Source organism: Hyla sarda, chromosome 11 (genome assembly GCF_029499605.1).
Source record: "Hyla sarda isolate aHylSar1 chromosome 11, aHylSar1.hap1, whole genome shotgun sequence".
Taxonomy (NCBI): Eukaryota; Metazoa; Chordata; class Amphibia; order Anura; family Hylidae; genus Hyla; species Hyla sarda.
In genome coordinates this window covers 12210224-12228272 of record NC_079199.1, presented here as the reverse complement: position 1 = coordinate 12228272, position 18049 = coordinate 12210224, and the positions used below count along the sequence as shown (strand labels likewise).

At 45.1% G+C, this 18049-nt stretch overlaps 1 protein-coding gene across 2 annotated transcripts in view; it reads left to right on the top strand.

Moving 5' to 3' along the window:
• Window positions 1-494: 494 nt before the first annotated feature.
• Window positions 495-18049, top strand: part of AMN (amnion associated transmembrane protein) — a 72032-nt gene continuing 54477 nt past the window's right edge. Inside the window, exons 1-3 of one of the 2 annotated variants that reach the window (XM_056547243.1) lie at window positions 495-611; window positions 6924-7045; window positions 12106-12150. In XM_056547243.1, coding sequence (XP_056403218.1) covers window positions 572-611; window positions 6924-7045; window positions 12106-12150 — 207 coding nt within the window. In that variant the 5' untranslated portion in view covers window positions 495-571. Of the gene's footprint in view, window positions 612-6923; window positions 7046-8064; window positions 8177-12105; window positions 12151-18049 lie in introns of those variants that run through there. The other variant, XM_056547244.1, reaches the window with a different exon arrangement.

Here is an 18049-nt window from a genome sequence, read left to right as displayed (position 1 = left end):
GAGCCCTGCTTGTTCTCAGTGTACAGAGCCCTGCTTGTTCTCAGTGTACAGAGCCCCGTTTGTCCTCAGTGTACAGAGCCCTGCTTGTCCTCAGTGTACAGAGCCCTGCTTGTCCTCAGAGCTCTGCTTGTCCTCAGTATACAGAGCCCTGCTTGTCCTCAGTATACAGAGCCCTGCTTAATCTATAACAGGCCTCCATCTACTCCTTCCCCCATATTTTACTGGTGTCTTCTATGACATTTAAAGGGGTACTCCGGTGTTTTCCACCGGAGTACCCCTTTAAGTTAGCACAAGAGGAACACGTCCACCTCTGCTTTTCCTATATGTCCAGCCTTGGTATTGGAAACCATTCCATACGGAAAAGCCTTAGAGAAAAAAAAAAGTTTTAAAAATATTTGCAAATGGGGAAAAAAATCTAAATTCCAGTTCTCCTTTAAAAAGAACTTGCAGGAAATATACTGGCAGTGAAGGTTTTTGCTGAAGCTACAGAATTCCTGGCGTCTTTCTTTTGATCACATGACGCGACTCAGGTCAAGGTGCAGCGATCACTTGTAAGTCGCCTCAAGGGAAAATGTATACAGGACAGATCCTGCTGTCACTCCTGTTAGTCAGTAAGTATGGATTTTTACTAACCTATATCGCACTGTAATAGTACAGGTCAGTGACACCAATGTAGGCTGGTATCTGTGGGGGGTCCATCAGCTGGGGACCCCCAAACACCCCTCTGCCCTAGGTCCAAAATGTCAAGAAATGGAGCTCCGTGTGAGCAAAAATGTTAACGTTTTAGGGCACGTCCACACATACAGGATCCTGCGCAGATTTGACGCGCAGGATTTGTAACTGCAGATTAGAAGCTGCGCTCAGTCATTTAGTTTACATTGAAATCTGCAGCAGAAAATCCTGTGCATCAAATTTGCTATTATTTTCCCCACTATACTACAGTATATGACTTGGTGGTTTAGTCTAGTGTTTTCCAAACAGTGTGCCTCCAGCTGTTGCAGAACTACAACTCCCAGCTATTACTAGAAGTATTTGAAGTAATATACATGTGCTCCTACTCCTATGGCTAGGTTCACACTACGGAATCTCCGCCTGCAATTCCGCTTTGAAATTGCAGGCAGAAATTCCTCTTACTAAAATCTATAGTGTAGTGAATGGGTTTCCGTTCACACATTCACACTTCGGAATTTGTGAAGCGGAATTTGTGAACGGAAAATCCGCTTGGAAATTTCCGCCTGAAGAATGGCGTTGCTCATTTTTCAGGCGGAAATATTCGTGGAACACATTGCAGTCTATTGGAAACTGTAGTGTCCGCACGGTCCTAGCGCTGACTGATTCACTCAGCGCTGGCCGCACTCGGAATCTCTGGGCGGAAATTTTCTGCCCGGAGATTCCATAGTGTGAACCTAGCCTATCTGTGTTGTTTACTGCTCACTGTCCCTCACAGAGATCTGCATCTAACACCTGCTATCTCTAAAATGGATGCTGAATATGTGCATAGGCCAGTGTTTCCCAACAGGGCACCTTCAGCTGATGCAAAACTACAACTCCTAGCTTGCTTGGACAGCCATCGGCTGTCCGGGTATGCTGGGAGTTGTAGTTTTGCAACAGCTGGAGACACTCTAGTTGGGAAACATTGTCTTAGACTATGTTCACACAGTGGAATGTTTGCCTAGAAATTTTTTGGGTGAACATTCCGCAGACAGTGGGTGCTGGCAAAACATGCACTAGGAATGCTTGGAAATCTCAGACATGCTGGGAGTTGTAGATTTGCAACAGCTGGAGGCACCCTGTTTGGAAAACTCTGGTTTGGCTGGTTGCACACAGTGATGTAGAAGGGCTAGGAAAAGCTTCAAATAACAATCAGAATGCATTAGAATTGGGGAAATATTTTTGAAAAAAAAATGCTAATATTCTAAGGGTCTGCCCTTGGGCAGTAATAAAATAAATAAAAATAGTGGCCAAATAGGTTTAGCATAGATTTTTACTACAATTTACACCAATTTCTGGTAAACCTGTTGGTCCACTTCGGTGTACGCAAACCCACACTTTTGCATTTCTCTTGTCAAGTGATGCGAAACAGCAATGGAAATTTTGGCACAAATTTGGTTGGCGCAAATTTTTTTTTTTTACTAGACAATTACATTTCTTACACCGCTAGCCCCGCCTTTTCAGCTGAACCATCCCAATCACAGCTGAACCCGCCCCTTTCTTTCAGCGATCAATGGAAATTTAAAATATAATAATAATAATAATATTTATATATATTTTTTGATAATATTTTTATAACTAATAGAATATTAATGAAATCATTTTTTGTTAGGATTATTATTAATATTATTTTAATTATTATTATTATTTTTTTTAAATGCAGTGTAATGTTAAATTCTATCAAATATGTGAGCCTGATGCTCCAAGGTGCTTCATTGATAAATATAATTTAAGATACAAAAAACAGGCTATAAAATGTGTTGAAAAAAAATCTTGTAAGTGGATTTTTGTGGATTTATTTAATTTTTTTTAAACGCATGAAAACTGGCAACTAAAATTAACAAAGTATTAAGGTGTAAAAATTAGAGGACATTAAGTATTGAGATGTGAAAAATAATAAAATAGAGCTGAAATAATTGGAAGGAATGATTGGAAGGAATTGTAGCTATTAGTTCCATAACAAAAAATACAATAATAATGTGAAACAATAAATGAGTGAATAATAACCTAAATTTTATTTTTTGATATATTTTAGGTTTTGTAGTTTTTATTTTTATTTTAATCGAAGTATTCTTCAGCTGTAGTTAATGACAGGACTGTATGGGAAAAATACCTATTTGTATGTAATAGACATGTGAGTAATGGACGGACTGTGAGTCATGATCTATGGGAAGTGCCTCGGGGTGAATTCACAAGTTGTGTGGTTTTTTTTTTTTGGTTTTTTTTTTTTAGCACTGACTACTTTGCATGTCTCTCAGGTCTATCATACTCAAATGGTCCTTCAAAAATTTACCTACAAAAATGTTCCTTCCCCATTATTCTACCCTCCTGGCTACATGATAACATTTTGTTAGAATAAGTTCACACAAAGAAGTTTATTTTCTGTTATTTAGTTTTTCCTTCAGCATATTAGGCTATTTTATTTGGGAATGTACTTTTTCCTGTGTTTAAGGTGTATCTGACATTTCAGGTAACTTTTTAGGATAAGGAGTAGCACGATTTCTGGCTATTATATAACTTGTATATGACGTTTTTCACCAGGGATTCCCTATGAGGGCTCCCTTTCTGATTTTTATTTTTCCCTGAGCTGGTAGGTTTAGACAAGCTGCTATGATGTCTCCCATACACTCCACACATACTATACACTATATAACACACGCTCAGAAGCAGCAGTAGCATGGAGGACATTAAAGAGAAGTGCTGAGCAGTTTAAGCTGTAAATCCAGCAGTGGGGTCAGACATTACACTTATAGAGCTTTCAGAAACTTCTCTGTGTTGTTATGTCTGTCTCTCTCTGCAGTTGCTTTCTTCCTCTTCCTCTCCCTCTCCCTCTATACACATTTATAAGCAGCTGTAACGTGATCCCTCAGTAAGCAGTTTTGCAGAGTGAATGATGAGTCTGGCAAGGAACATAATAAATGGAGACTGAAATCTTTATAATGTATGTATGTTTTTCTGTTTTTTATTTTTTAAAGAAGCTCTCTGTAAGCGTCCAGGACGTGGTCGCAGGTTTTAAGGGGCGATTTATTTAATCAGGGGTTGTAAATACATGGATGCTATCTTCAAAACACAGCCCCACATCTGTCTACAGGTTACTTGTGGTATTGTAGCTCTGTTCCGTTTACTTCATTGGAGCTGAGCAGCAAAACTGAAAACAACGTATAGACATGTGCGGGGCTCTATGTGGAAGAAAACAGCCATGTTTTCTTGGATGACTCGCTTGAAGACTAAGGCCATTTTTGCACAGTGTTTTTAAGGAGAATACATGTGTAATACGCCTACAAATCATACTTGAAATCATTTATTCCAAAGGGTTACCTCTCATTTCACCCAGGCAGCAGGATCCAATCGCCATTCACCGCCATTATAGTGAGTGGTATATGGAATTCCCATAGACTTGTATCGTATTACACTTGCAATGCAAGTCTATGGGGCTTCAGGTAATTCCATATACCGCTCACTTTAGCAGAGGAGAATGGGGCTTAGATAGGTAGTTTGCGTTCTGTGCATATGCCCTGTAGGTATCTTGCCCCTGTAGGTAGGTCACCCCCTGAAGATTTAAAAAGAATAAATAACATACTCACTAGAGATGAGCGAATTTACAGTAAATTCGATTCGTCACGAACTTCTCGGCTCGGCAGTTGATGACTTATCCTGCATAAATTAGTTCAGCTTTCAGGTGCTCCGGTGGGCTGGAAAAGGTGGATACATTCTTAAGAAAGAGTCTCCTAGGACTGTATCCACCTTTTCCAGCCCACGGGAACACCTGAAAGCTGATATGCAGGATAAGTCATCAACTGCCGAGCCGAGAAGTTCGTGACGAATCGAATTTACTGTAAACTCGCTCATCTCTAATACTCACCTTGGCTCCTTCACAGTCACCAGTGTTTACTCCTGCATCTAGGTCTCAGGCAGCTTCTTCCTGCAGTCACTAGAGGCTGGAAAGGTCTATACCAGTGGTCTCCAACTTGCTGACCTCCAGATGTTGCAAAACTACAACTCCCAGCATGCCCGGACAGCCAACGGCTGTCCGGGCATGCTTGGAGTTATAGTTTCGCAACAACTGGAGGTCTGCAGGTTGAAGACCACTGGTCTATACCATTGAGACAGCACTCATTGTGTGCCTCCTGGAGGAAGAAATGCTACCAGCCTCTAGTGGCTGCAGGCAGCATCACTACAGACCGGTGTTCACCCTAGAACATGCGAGGACATCTGTAGTGTACTAAGCCACAGGCATCCTAGCGCGTCCTGTCGCCATCTTCCCCACCGAAATGCAACAGCCACAAAAAAGTATGTCACGGTCCTTAAAGGGGTACTCTGGCGCTTAGACATCTTATCCCCTATCCAAAGGATAGGGGATAAGATGCCTGATTGCGGGGGTCCCGCCGCTGGGAACCCCCGCAATATAGCACGCAGCACCCACCTGTATCTGCTACCGGCAGCGCTGGAGGTTCTGGCTCCCGACCACGGGAACGGAAGATCGTGACGTCACGCCCCGCTCCCTCAATGCAAGTCTATGGGAGGGGGTGTGACACTGGGGGCGGAGCCATGACGTCACAATGCTCCGGCCTTGTGATCGACAGTAATCAGACCCAAACACGCTCCGGGGACTGATTTTTAACGGAGTGCGGCATGCAAGATCGTGGGGGTCCCCAGTGGCGGGACCCCCGCGATCACACATCTTATCCTCTATCCTTTGGATAGGGGACAAGATGTCTAAGTGCCGGAGTACCCCTTTAAACATGTAAAATATGCTTCAAATATGTCTGTAGTTAAGCTTAAAAAATGCAATAAAAAAATTCAATAAAATAATAATAATAATAATAATAATAAACACCCCCCCATCTAAAATGCACACATAAGCGTGTGTATTTCAGAGGTATTTTTTTTTGTGTGTGAAATACACATGTATTTAATTGCTTCTATTTTACACTGTGTAAATTCAGTATTGCAGATATTTAATGGTTAATTCACATCCCTTTGCAGACCTATCAGGAATGTGGCTGCATTTTCCACCAATGCAGTCTGGTCCACCAATTTCATGCTGTGATCGCGCCCCCTCTAGTTTGGTGTAGATCCCATGTACACATGTATAACTGCACAAGTCAAATTCGGAAAATGGGACGTCCCCCTTTGTATATCTCTAAGTCACGCAGAGCATCGATCTGAATAGTCAATCAGAGCTTGTTACGTCAATTTTCCGGTTATCATTTTTGATATTATTATAGTCACCGCTCTGTAAAGAGGAACTTCCACGTTCTGGAGAAGTTTATAGGTCACCGCCCCAGCCCCCCCCCCCCCCCCAGCCTCTCTATAGGGGGTTTTATCTGCGCTCCCTCAGGACTGCTGAGTGAAAACCGCCGCGATACCAATCGTAATGACGACGCCATCTATACTGATAAGGTGACACCAGGGGAATTATACCTAGGGATTTTTTTTTTGGGTCTCTCAATCTTGTTACTTCTCATACTTTGAGTTTTATGACTGGACGTGATCTGGAATAGACTGTAATAGTGAGACCCAGAAAATAGAATTCTACAACTCGAGAAGGAAAGTGATACAAAGTGATGAAACTTCAGAATGAAAACTGAACTTTGACATCCCTTCCCCCATGGCAAAGTGGTATGGCCCAGGGTCGGATTGGGGCAGAGTTCTAGAGTGATCGCCCAGTCCAGGAGTTGAGCAAATTACTTGCACTTGGGTTTAACTTTTTGCCAAAATAATAATAATAATTAAAGGGGTAGTCCAGTGCTGAAAAACTTATCCCCTATCCTAAGGATAGGGGATAAGTTTCAGATCACGGGGGGGGGTCCGACCGTTGGGGCACCCTGCGATCTCCTGTAAGGGGCCCCGGCTCGCTGGCCAGATAGCGGGTGTCGACCATTGCACGAAGCGCCGGCCGACACGCCCCCTCAATACATCCTTACGGCAGAGCCAGAGATTGCCGGAAGCAGCGCACCGGCTCTGCCATAGAGTTGTATTGAGGGGGCGTGTCAGACGCCGCTTCGTGCAGTGGTCAACACGCCCCCTTCCAGTGGTCTGCCGTGGCCCCCGAACAGGAGATCACCGGGGGCCCCAGCGGTCGGACCCCCCCGCGATCTGAAACTTATCCCCTATCCTTAGGATAGGGGATACGTTTTTCAGCACTGGAGATCTCCTTTAATAAAAATAATATTGACATTTTAATTTTAATTTTTTTTATAATTTTACAGTTGCGGTTTCGGAAGCCTTGTACAAGCGCTGGATCCCTAATACGAATTTTGAGAATGCCTCCAACTGGATGGAGCAGAGGGTTCCCTGCGCCCAGGATAAAGCCGTGTTCCCACGAGACAAGGTACGTCCTACCGTGTTTCTCCGAAAATAAGACCGGGTCTTATATTAATTTTAGTCACAAAAAACACACTAGGGCTTATTTTCGGTATGTACATTGAACATACATTGCCCCCCAACGTCCACCCCCCAGGTTTATCAGCCCAGCGCTGCACCCCACATCGGGGGACTAATCGTACTGTATGTCACAGTACCCTGCGCTGCTTCTCTCCCCCCCCTGCCAAATAATTGTACTCTGTATTCCTGTGCCCGGGCTGCAAATATTGAAAAAAACTAACTTTAACTTACCTTCGTCCTCTGTTCCCCTGTTGCTAAGGAACCGGCCTCATGGTCCCTCCGCTGCTCTTGCTGCTTCCTGGTGTTGGGACGTCACAGAGCCTTCAGCCTATCACCGGCCGCAGCGATGTCCCGCCTCTTCCGATGATAGGCTGAGCCCACTGTCATGTAAGAAGCCGGCCGGCTCCTTACATGACAGTGGGCTCAGCCTATCATCGGCCGAGGCGGAACATCGCTGCGACCGGTGATAGGCTGAAGGCTCTGTGACGTCCCAACACCAGGAAGCAGCAAGAGCAGCGGAGAACAGGGACGCCGGTTCCTTAGCAACGGGGGAACGGAGGACAAAGGTAAGTTAAAGTTTGTTTTTTTAATATTTGCAGCCCGGGCATTGCCTAGGTCTTATTTTCGGGGTAGGGCTTATATTGCAGCCCACCCCGATAATCCAGCTAGGGCTTATTTTCGGGGTAGGGTGTAGGGTACCTATTTACTGTATTTCGGGAAAGGTAGAATAAGGCGATTGTGCTATAATACTTTGCTATGGTCAGAAAACAATCCCCAAGCAGATTAACCGCTGCTGTCAGATCTCATGTGACTGCTCAGGACAAGTAAATAATGCAGGAACATCAAAAATATTCGAGATATAGGCCCAGATTTATCAAGCTGTGTGAGAGAAGAAATAGAGAGATTTTCCCACATGAACCAATCACAGCTCAGCTTTCACTTTACCTCAACTAGTTACCTGAGCTGTGATTGGTCGCTGGGGGAAAATCACTCTATATTTTCTCTCACACAGTTTGATAAATCTGGGCCATAGTGTAGCGTTATGAGCCAATACAACACCCAGCAGCACATTGTTAGGGTGAGTTTCAATGTGGCGGTCGCCGCTGCCGCGTGGTTTCGTCAGCAAGATAGAGACACGCGGTCAGATGACCGGATCTGTCTACAGCGGCTTGTTGACATTTATTGCTATCTAGGCCTTAAACTGCCCTGTTGCCCATAGCAACCAATCAGAAGTCAGCTTTCGCTTTCTAAACTGCTCTGGTAAGATGAAAGATGAGCTCTGATTGGTTGCTATGGGCAACCAGGACGGTTGTGATCAATCAAGGCCTTTAGTGTTTTGATTCCACATCCGCTTGCTGTCAGTGAATATAAACTTGGTCTTATGACAAGAAAGTATTAAGGCATTTCACGTGAATATGACCTGGATAGTTTTATGACAAATTTGGGGGGGGGGGGGGGGGGGGGTGGTTAAAGGGGTATTCCAGGAAAAAACTTTTTTTTTCTTATATCAACTGGCTCCAAAAAGTTAAACAGATTTGTAAATTAGGAACAAAATTTCAACCACCCCTCAAGGATACCACCCTACTGGGTGCACAGTGAAAAAATGGTTTGAAGACAGTTTGTTTGAACAATGCAAAAAATATTATTTATTAAAATACAATTAAAATTATTCAATTAAAAAACATTTGAACAGAGCAATATTGAATGTAGTTGATTACCATAGGGTATAATGGTATATATTCATAGTAATATATGAGGCACTGCTGTTGTAAATAATGGCCGACTGTCCGGATTGTACTGTTAAACCGGCAATTTGTATACCGTGGTCCCTCAAGTTACAATATTAATCGGTTCCAGGACGACCATTGTATGTTGAAACCATCGTATGTTGAGACCATAACTCTATGAAAACCTGGTAATTGGTTCTGAAGCCACCAAAATGTCATCCAAAAATAGGAAAAAGTGAGAATTAAAGAAAAATAAGTAGATAAGTAATATAGATAAAGCAAATCCTTACATTTAAAAGTAAGAAAGATCTGCCGGGAGCTGTAATCACTGTCTATGTCAGTGTTTCACAACCAGGGTGCCTCCAGCTGTTGCAAAACTACAACTCCCAGCATGCCCGGACAGCCTTTGGCTGTCCGGGCATACTGAGAGTTGAAGTTTTGCAACAGCTGGAGGCACCCTGGTTGGAAAACGCTGGTCTATGTAGAGGACAGGAGCTTCTTCAGGGCCCTTCTGCTCCACGGGAGGTTTCTGTCCTCCCTGAGCTCGCCTTAGGACACCTGCGTTACGGTTTGACAGGTGTACCGCCCCAGTCAGTACAGTACAGTAAACACAGTGTCCTAAAAAAGTAACATGGAGCCGCCCTCACCTGGTGTCCAAATGAGCAGCTAACCCAGGTACAGGTAAAGAGTACAGAACATGTGATACCTCCCTGTACTGTAGGGGGCGCTACCAGACAGCCAGTAAGTGCATACACTTCAGCAATACAGGTAAAGAGTACAGAACATGTAATACCTCCCTGTACTGTAGGGGGTGCTACCAGACAGCCAGTAAGTGCATACACTTCAGTAATACATGGGTTTTACCAGTGAATGTCCATTCTGGTTGGTCAGTTCTTCCAGCGATTGATACATTTCACAGATCTGGACTGTCTGTACATTGTATGTTGAGTCTGGTTTCAACTTACAATAGTCCAGAAAACACCATTGTATGTTGAAACTATTGTATGTTGAGGCCATTGTAAGTTGAGGGATCAGTGTATCTGGTTTAAAGTCCTTTGTGTGGATTGGACTAAAAATGCCTGTAGTCTCTATGGAGACTATAAGCGTCTGGAGCGGCGGGTCTATAAGCGTCTGGAGCGGTGGGTCTATAAGCGGCTGGAGCGTTGGGTCTATAAGCGTCTGGAGCGTTGGGTCTATAAGCGTCTGGAGCGGCGGGTCTATAAGCGTCTGGAGCGGTGGGTCTATAAGCGGCTGGAGCGTTGGGTCTATAAGCGTCTGGAGCGTTGGGTCTATAAGCGTCTGGAGCGGCGGGTCTATAAGAGGCTGGAGCGTTGGGTCTATAAGCGTCTGGAGCGGCGGGTCTATAAGAGGCTGGAGCGTTGGGTCTATAAGCGTCTGGAGCGGCGGGTCTATAAGCGTCTGGAGCGGCGGGTCTATAAGCGGCTGGAGCGGCGGGTCTATAAGCGTCTGGAGCGGCGGGTCTATAAGCGTCTGGAGCGGCGGGTCTATAAGCGGCTGGAGCGCGGGTCTATAAGCGGCTGGAGCGGCGGGTCTATAAGCGGCTGGAGCGGCGGGTCTATAAGCGTCTGGAGCGGCGGGTCTATAAGCGGCTGGAGCGGCGGGTCTATAAGCGGCTGGAGCGGCGGGTCTATAAGCGGCTGGAGCGGCGGGTCTATAAGCGTCTGGAGCGGCGGGTCTATAAGCGTCTGGAGCGGCGGGTCTATAAGCGTCTGGAGCGGCGGGTCTATAAGCGTCTGGAGCGGCGGGTCTATAAGCGTCTGGAGCGGCGGGTCTATAAGCGTCTGGAGCGGCGGGTCTATAAGCGTCTGGAGCGGCGGGTCTATAAGCGGCTGGAGCGGCGGGTCTATAAGCGTCTGGAGCGGCGGGTCTATAAGCGGCTGGAGCGGCGGGTCTATAAGCGTCTGGAGCGGCGGGTCTATAAGCGGCTGGAGCGGCGGGTCTATAAGCGGCTGGAGCGGCGGGTCTATAAGCGTCTGGAGCGGCGGGTCTATAAGCGTCTGGAGCGGCGGGTCTATAAGCGGCTGGAGCGGCGGGTCTATAAGCGTCTGGAGCGGCGGGTCTATAAGCGTCTGGAGCGGCGGGTCTATAAGCGGCTGGAGTGCGGGTCTATAAGCGTCTGGAGCGGCGGGTCTATAAGCGGCTGGAGCGGCGGGTCTATAAGCGTCTGGAGCGGCGGGTCTATAAGCGGCTGGAGCGGCGGGTCTATAAGCGGCTGGAGTGGCGGGTCTATAAGCGGCTGGAGCGGCGGGTCTATAAGCGTCTGGAGCGGCGGGTCTATAAGCGGCTGGAGCGGTGGGTCTATAAGCGTCTGGAGCGGCGGGTCTATAAGCGTCTGGAGCGGCGGGTCTATAAGCGGCTGGAGCGGCGGGTCTATAAGCGGCTGGTTTAGGTTAAGTCGGCTTCTGAATGGGCAGTGGCACTTTGTGGTGCTCTGTTCAGACAAAGTCTTAAGCCTAGACGCGTTTCACGGTACTGCAACTAGACCCCTTCCTCAGTAGGCAAATTTTGTAAGTAAATTAAAATAAATTGTAAATTACTTTAGTAGAAGAGGTTTTCTATGGGGATTTGCTTCTACTCTGGACAGTTCCCGAGACAGGAGTCATCAGAGAGCACTTAGACAGAAAATAACTCCACTTCAGCAGCTCATAAGTACTGAAAGGATTAAGATTTTTTTATAGAAGTAATTTACAAATCTGTTTAACTTTCTGGAGCCAGTTGATATATAAAAAAAAAGTATTTTCCTGGATAACCCCTTAAAGGCATAACGTAGTTTGGAAGACGGGTTAGCGGACAAAATCCCAATGACAATGGGATAACAGCGGGTTGTGGGTACTGGATCCGGAATGAGAAAAAACATGGCCGCCGACACTTTCTGGTATTGCAGTGAATAGAGTGGAGATGCAATACCACACACAACCTGACGACATTGGTGGTGCTGTTCCTTTAAGTGAGCGGCCATGTTTTTTTTTTTTATATTTATTTTTTTATTCTTTCATCACAGCCGCACTTATGTTGCCCACAACCTTCCACGAATAGTCCCTAGTGTAATCTCCGGTGGATTTCCTCTGCCCTCATTTGACTGTGCGCCTCGGCCGTATTTAGTTTCATTTTAACGCAAGCGCCTAAAAATGGAAATGTCTTAACACTTTGCTGCCAGGAAAGAAGTGGCACCCAGCGGCGGGGGGAGGCTCGGGTAAGGATTTCACGTATCTTACATGATCTTATATAGTGTAATAGGTCGTGTGTTTTGTCTCTGCAGAGAGTCTCCATCTTTGTGCAGTCTCCCCACCCCCTGACCGATCTGGTAAGTAGCCTTCGGATTATTATTGACTTGTCATGTCATCCACCGGCCCAGATTTACTAAGATCTGTCTGTTTTTCAATAACACGAAATTCGGGCAGATTCTACTTGCAGCTGGCAGAATTGGCGCTTAATGTCTGTGTGGGCATTAAAGGGGTACTCCACTGCTAGACATCTTATCCTCTATCCAAAGGATGGGGGATAAAATGGCTTATCGCGGGGGGGGCCTCATGATCTCCCGCAGCGCCTGGCGTTCTATATAAATGCCACGGCCACGCCCCCTCCATTCATGTCAATGGGAGGGGGCATGTCTGGCGACATGCCCCCTCCCATAGACATGAATGGAGGGCGTGATGTTACAAAGGGGCATGGCCATAATGTCACGATCACTGCCTCCGGCTCCGAGCGTTCTGAAAAAAAATGCACCGGAGTGCCCCTTTAAGCACCGTCCCATTCACTACACCGCAGTCCCGCTGTAACACGTTCAATTGTCCGGCAGAATCGGATTCAGTTCCAAGACGGAACTTTCCAGGTGTGAACAGAGCAGCGGGGGATCCCTCTGAAATGGATGGAGGGGGCTGCAAGTGAATTTCCGTAGTGTGAACGGGTTTTAGGATTTTAAGGTGGAAAACTTTTTTTTTTTTTTAAATCAACTGGTGCCAGAAAGTTAAACAGATTTGTAAATCACTTCTATTAAAAAATCTTTACCCTTCCAGTACTTTTTAGCAGCTGTATACTACAGAGGAAATTCTTTTCTTTTTGAATTTCTTTTTTGTCTTGTCCACAGTGCTCTCTGCTGACACCTGCTGCCCGTATCAGGAACTGTCCAGAGCAGCATAGGTTTGCTATGGGGATTTTCTCCTGCTCTGGACAGTTCCTGACACGGACAGAGGACTGTGGACAAGACAAAAAAGAAATTCATAAAGTATAGAATTTCCTCTGTAGCATACAGCTGCTAAAAAGTACTGGAAGGGTAAAGATTTTTTAATAGAAGTCATTTACAAATCTGTTTAACTTTCTGGCACCAGTTGATAAAAAAAAAAAAAAAAAAAGTTTTCCACCGGAGTACCCCTTTAACTTCTCATCCCGCATAGATTTACTATCTGATTTCCGCTTAGTGCATTTGTCTGTTTTTGTCGCATGTGTGCATCACATTGCGGCAAACTGCACCAATCGTGTCACAAATGTGAAAACCAAGTTAAAGTTGGTTAGAAAAGTGCAAACACCATGGGGTTCTTTTGCGCCATTACAAAACGATTCGAGTAAGAAAACCCTTAGTAAATATCTTTGGGAGAAAAGGCTTCCTTTTAGGGTTACTATGCTGCTGCTGATGAAGGGCGCATGAGCCTGAAACGCGTCTGATCTGATCTGCTGGTTGTTTGTACCGTTTTTACCGTGAGATAATAAAATCTGGATTTTCTACTGACCCACGCTGGATTACCGTTCTTGCATTTGGATTTGTGTGCACCAGGCTGGGTGCGAATCCGTGTCGAGGGTGAACGGGTGGAGCGAGCTGGATCACATTGCCATACACTTACTGTTGTGCTTACCTGATAAAAACACTTGATAAACCTCAAAATACATCCTAAAAATAATAGGAAAAAAATAAACCCAACAAAAAATAGTAACTACCCACCACCCAGCTTTCCCAGTTATAGATACTTCACTACTGTTCTCATCGGTTTCTTGGAAAGCTGGGTGGCAGCCGATATGGCGGCTATGACAGATATCACCCCTAAGGGTCCTGAACCACAAATCTGCCCAGTTGGGTAGTGCTATGGGCAGAGGACGATGTGTCATTGTATGGTCCTCAAGATTATAAATCGCAGAATGCACAGGACTGCTTTCATCTAGAAAACAGCGCCGCCCCTGTCCACAGGTTGTGTGTGGTATTGCAGCTCAGTCGCATTGGGTTCAATAGAGCTATTCCTGGCAATACGAACCTGTAGACAGGGATGGCACTGTATTTGCAAGAAAACCTTCCAATCTGACCGTGTAAAGCATGGTGGAGATGACGATGGTAAAGCTGGGTCAGCTCCAATATGGCTGCCATCACAACTTCTACAACCTTTTCAAACGGGCCTGATTACACTGTGACACATCTGTAGCACTACCTAACTGGGAAGATTTGTATTTCAGAGACCTGTATTAGCTGCCATATCACCTGACACCCAGCTTTCCCAGACACAGATACGACAAATAGTAATATATCTATAACTGGGAAAGCTGGGTGGTGGGTGGTTTATATCCTTTTTCCCTACTTGTAATGGAAATCATATTTCTTCTTTTTATACTGATTTCCTGCTGAACAAGAAGAGCTGCAGCAGCTGAGAATGAAATCAGATGGTATTTTAATATCCAGTGCAGCTAAGAGTTGGCAGAATAGAAAACCCCAGAAATACATATTCAGCAGAGTTACGTTTGTCATTTAACATTTGTGAGAGACTAATTTTGCTTAAAAAGATTCACTTTTTTTTTCTTTTACTTTTGTGCGCCTCTTTTTTGAACAATGTACATTTACTTAAGATCGCCGTATAAAATCTGAGGCTTTGATAACTGCATTGTCTTCACTCTTATCACTGCATAGGAGAAATGGGGAGAGAACATTGTCAGCTCTGCTACATCTGCCTATAGGAAATGTTTATCTTATTAAAAAATGACGCGCCATCAGGGCTGGTGCAAAGATTTTTGTCTAACTCTAGGCGAAAGCTAATTTTGCTGCCTCTTGACCCCGCCCATTGGCTCCACCCTTTGACACGCCCCACCTTACTACTGGGGTGACACACTGTAACAAATCTCTCCTCATGTAATCCCCTTACTACTGGGGTGACACACTGTAACAACCCGCCTCCTCATGTAATCGCCTTACTACTGGGGTGACACACTGTAACAAACCTCCTCCTCATGTAATCTCTTTACTACTGGGGTGACACACTGTAACAAACCTCCTCCTCATGTAATCCCCTTACTACTGGGATGAGACACTGTAACAAACCTCCTCCTCATGTAATCCCCTTACTACTGGGATGACACACTGTAACAAACCTCCTCCTCATGTAATCCCCTTACTACTGGGATGACACACTGTAACAAACCTCCTCCTCATGTAATCTCCTTACTACTGGGGTGACACACTGCAACAAACCTCCTCATGTAATCTCCTTACTACTGGGGTGACACACTGTAACAAACCTCCTCCTCATATAATCTCCTTACTACTGGGGTGACACACTGTAACAAACCTCTTCCTCATGTAATCACCTTACTACTGGGGTGACACATTGTAACAACCCGCCTCCTCATGTAATCACCTTACTACTGGGGTGACACACTGTAACAAACCTCCTCCTCATGTAATCACCTTACTATCCGGGTGACACACTGTAACAAACCTCTTCCTCATGTAATCTCTTTACTACTGGGATGACACACTGTAACAAACCTCCTCCTCATGTAATCACCTTACTGCTGGGGTAACACACTGTAACAAACCTCCTCCTCATGTAATCACCTACTGGGGTGACACACTGTAACAAACCTCTTCCTCCTGTAATCTCCTTACTACTGGGGAGACACACTGTAACAAACCTCCTCCTCATGTAATCTCCTTATTACTGGGGTAACACACTGTAACAAACCCCTCCTCATGTAATCACCTTACTACTGGGGTGACACACTGTAACAAACCTCCTCCTCATGTAATCTCCATACTACTGGGGTGACACACTGTAACAAACCTCCTCCTCATGTAATCTCCATACTACTGGGGTGACACACTGTAGCAAACCTCCTCCTCATGTAATCACCTTACTACTGGGGTGACACACTGTAACAAACCTCCTCCTCATGTAATCACCTTACTACCCGGGTGACACACTGTAACAAACCTCCTCCTCATGTAATCTCCTTACTACTGAGGTGACACACTGTAACAAACCTCCTCAAGTAATCTCCTTACTACTGGGGTGATACACTGTAACAAACCTCCTCCTCATGTAATCACCTTACTACTGGGGTGACACACTGTAACAAACCTCCTCCTCATGTAATCACCTTACTACTGGGGTGACACACTGTAACAAACCTCCTCCTCATGTAATCACCTTACTACTGGGGTGACACACTGTAACAAACCTCCTCCTCATGTAATCTCCTTACTACTGGGGTGACACACTGTAACAAACCTCCTCCTCATATAATCTCCTTATTACTGGGGTGACACACTGTAACAAACCTCCTCCTCATGTAATCTCCTTACTACTGGGGTGACACCCTGTAACAAACCTCCTCCTCATGTAATCTCCTTACTACTGGGGTGACACACTGTAACAAACCCCCTCCTCATGTAATCTCCTTACTACTGGGGAGACACACTGTAACAAACCCCCTCCTCACACAACAGTGGTTCTGGCTGTATGGGTGCTTCAGATGCCGGCTGGTTAACTTTCTTGCAGTGGGCAGAGGGGAGCCCCCATCAAGAGGGCGCTCTAGGCAGCTGCCTATTTTGCCTATAGGCAGAAGCGGCCCTGCGTGCCATAGCGGCCTCCTTTCTCTTCCCCAGGGCCTATGCTAAACCATTGGTTGCAAAACTACAACTCCCAGCATGCCCGGAGTTGTAGTTTTGCAACAGCTGGAGGGCCACAGTTTGTAGAGCACCATACGTAATGTATTTGTCTGTGCTATTTGAATTTTGGCTCCAGCAGACTAGGGCAAACTTTACGAACATAGGGGGGGTCACAAACTTTATTTTTATTTTTTTAAGGTCTGTCCAAGACCACAAAGAACGCTTTTGTTTTCTTCCTTCCCACTCGCCGGGATTTCCCTAAGATTCTTGAGCAGTTGGGATTGGAGATCTTTGGGGGGTGAGGGTGTCAAACGAAACAACAGGAACAATGAGGCAATGAACTCCGAAAAGTGGAAAATCCCTCTTCAAAACCGAAAATCAACCAAAACCGTCAAATGAGAGAAAGACGAAACAAAACCCAGCTGCGCTACGAATGGGGAGGAGAAACCTGATAATCCGGCATCTGATGATCCAGAAAGTCTGATAATCCAGCACAAGACTGAGCCAAAAAATTGGAAACATTGTAGCATTGGGGGAGAGAATGTATTAACTGGCGCGCACCTGCAAAATTGTGTACAGTGTTTTTTATTTTATTTATAAATTTTTTTATTTATTTTGTAAATTTTGCACATTAAAGGGGTATTCCAGGAAAATCTTTTTTTTATATATATATCAACTGGCTCCAGAAAGTTAAACAGATTTGTAAATTACTTCTATTAAAAAATCTTAATCCTTCCAGTACTTATCAGATGCTGAAGTTAAGTTGTTGTTTACTGTCTGGCAACAGTGCTCTCTGCTGACATCTCTGCTTGTCTCGGGAACTGCACAGAGTAGAAGAGGTTTGCTATGGGGATTTGCTTCTACTCTGGGTGGTTCCCGAGACAGGTGTCATCAGAGAGCACTTAGACAGAAAAGAACAACTCAACTTCAGCAGCTCATAAGTACTGAAAGGATTAAGATTTTTTTAATAGAAGTAATTTACAAATCTGTTTAACTTTCTGGAGCCAGTTGATTATATATAAAAAAGTTTTTTCCTGGATAACCCCTTTAATCTTATTTTTACCTGTTTATTTCCTCGCTGTGCTGGGAATTTCCCAGATAAGAGAAGCGGAGCAGGTTATGGAAGAACTAAAAATATAATATTGTAGCCGTTTCCTCCATGTGTCATCTGCCGAAGATCGTCCTGTCAGGATCAGACGCGGGCATGACACAATGCCGCCTCACAGAGCGGGCGCAGGTTACCACAGGTCGCTTCCTCTCCTACTATCGGGGCATGTCACTCACCCTACTGGGGCGGAGGAATTCCTCCTGTGTAGAGTCAGACTTGTCTTAAAGGGGC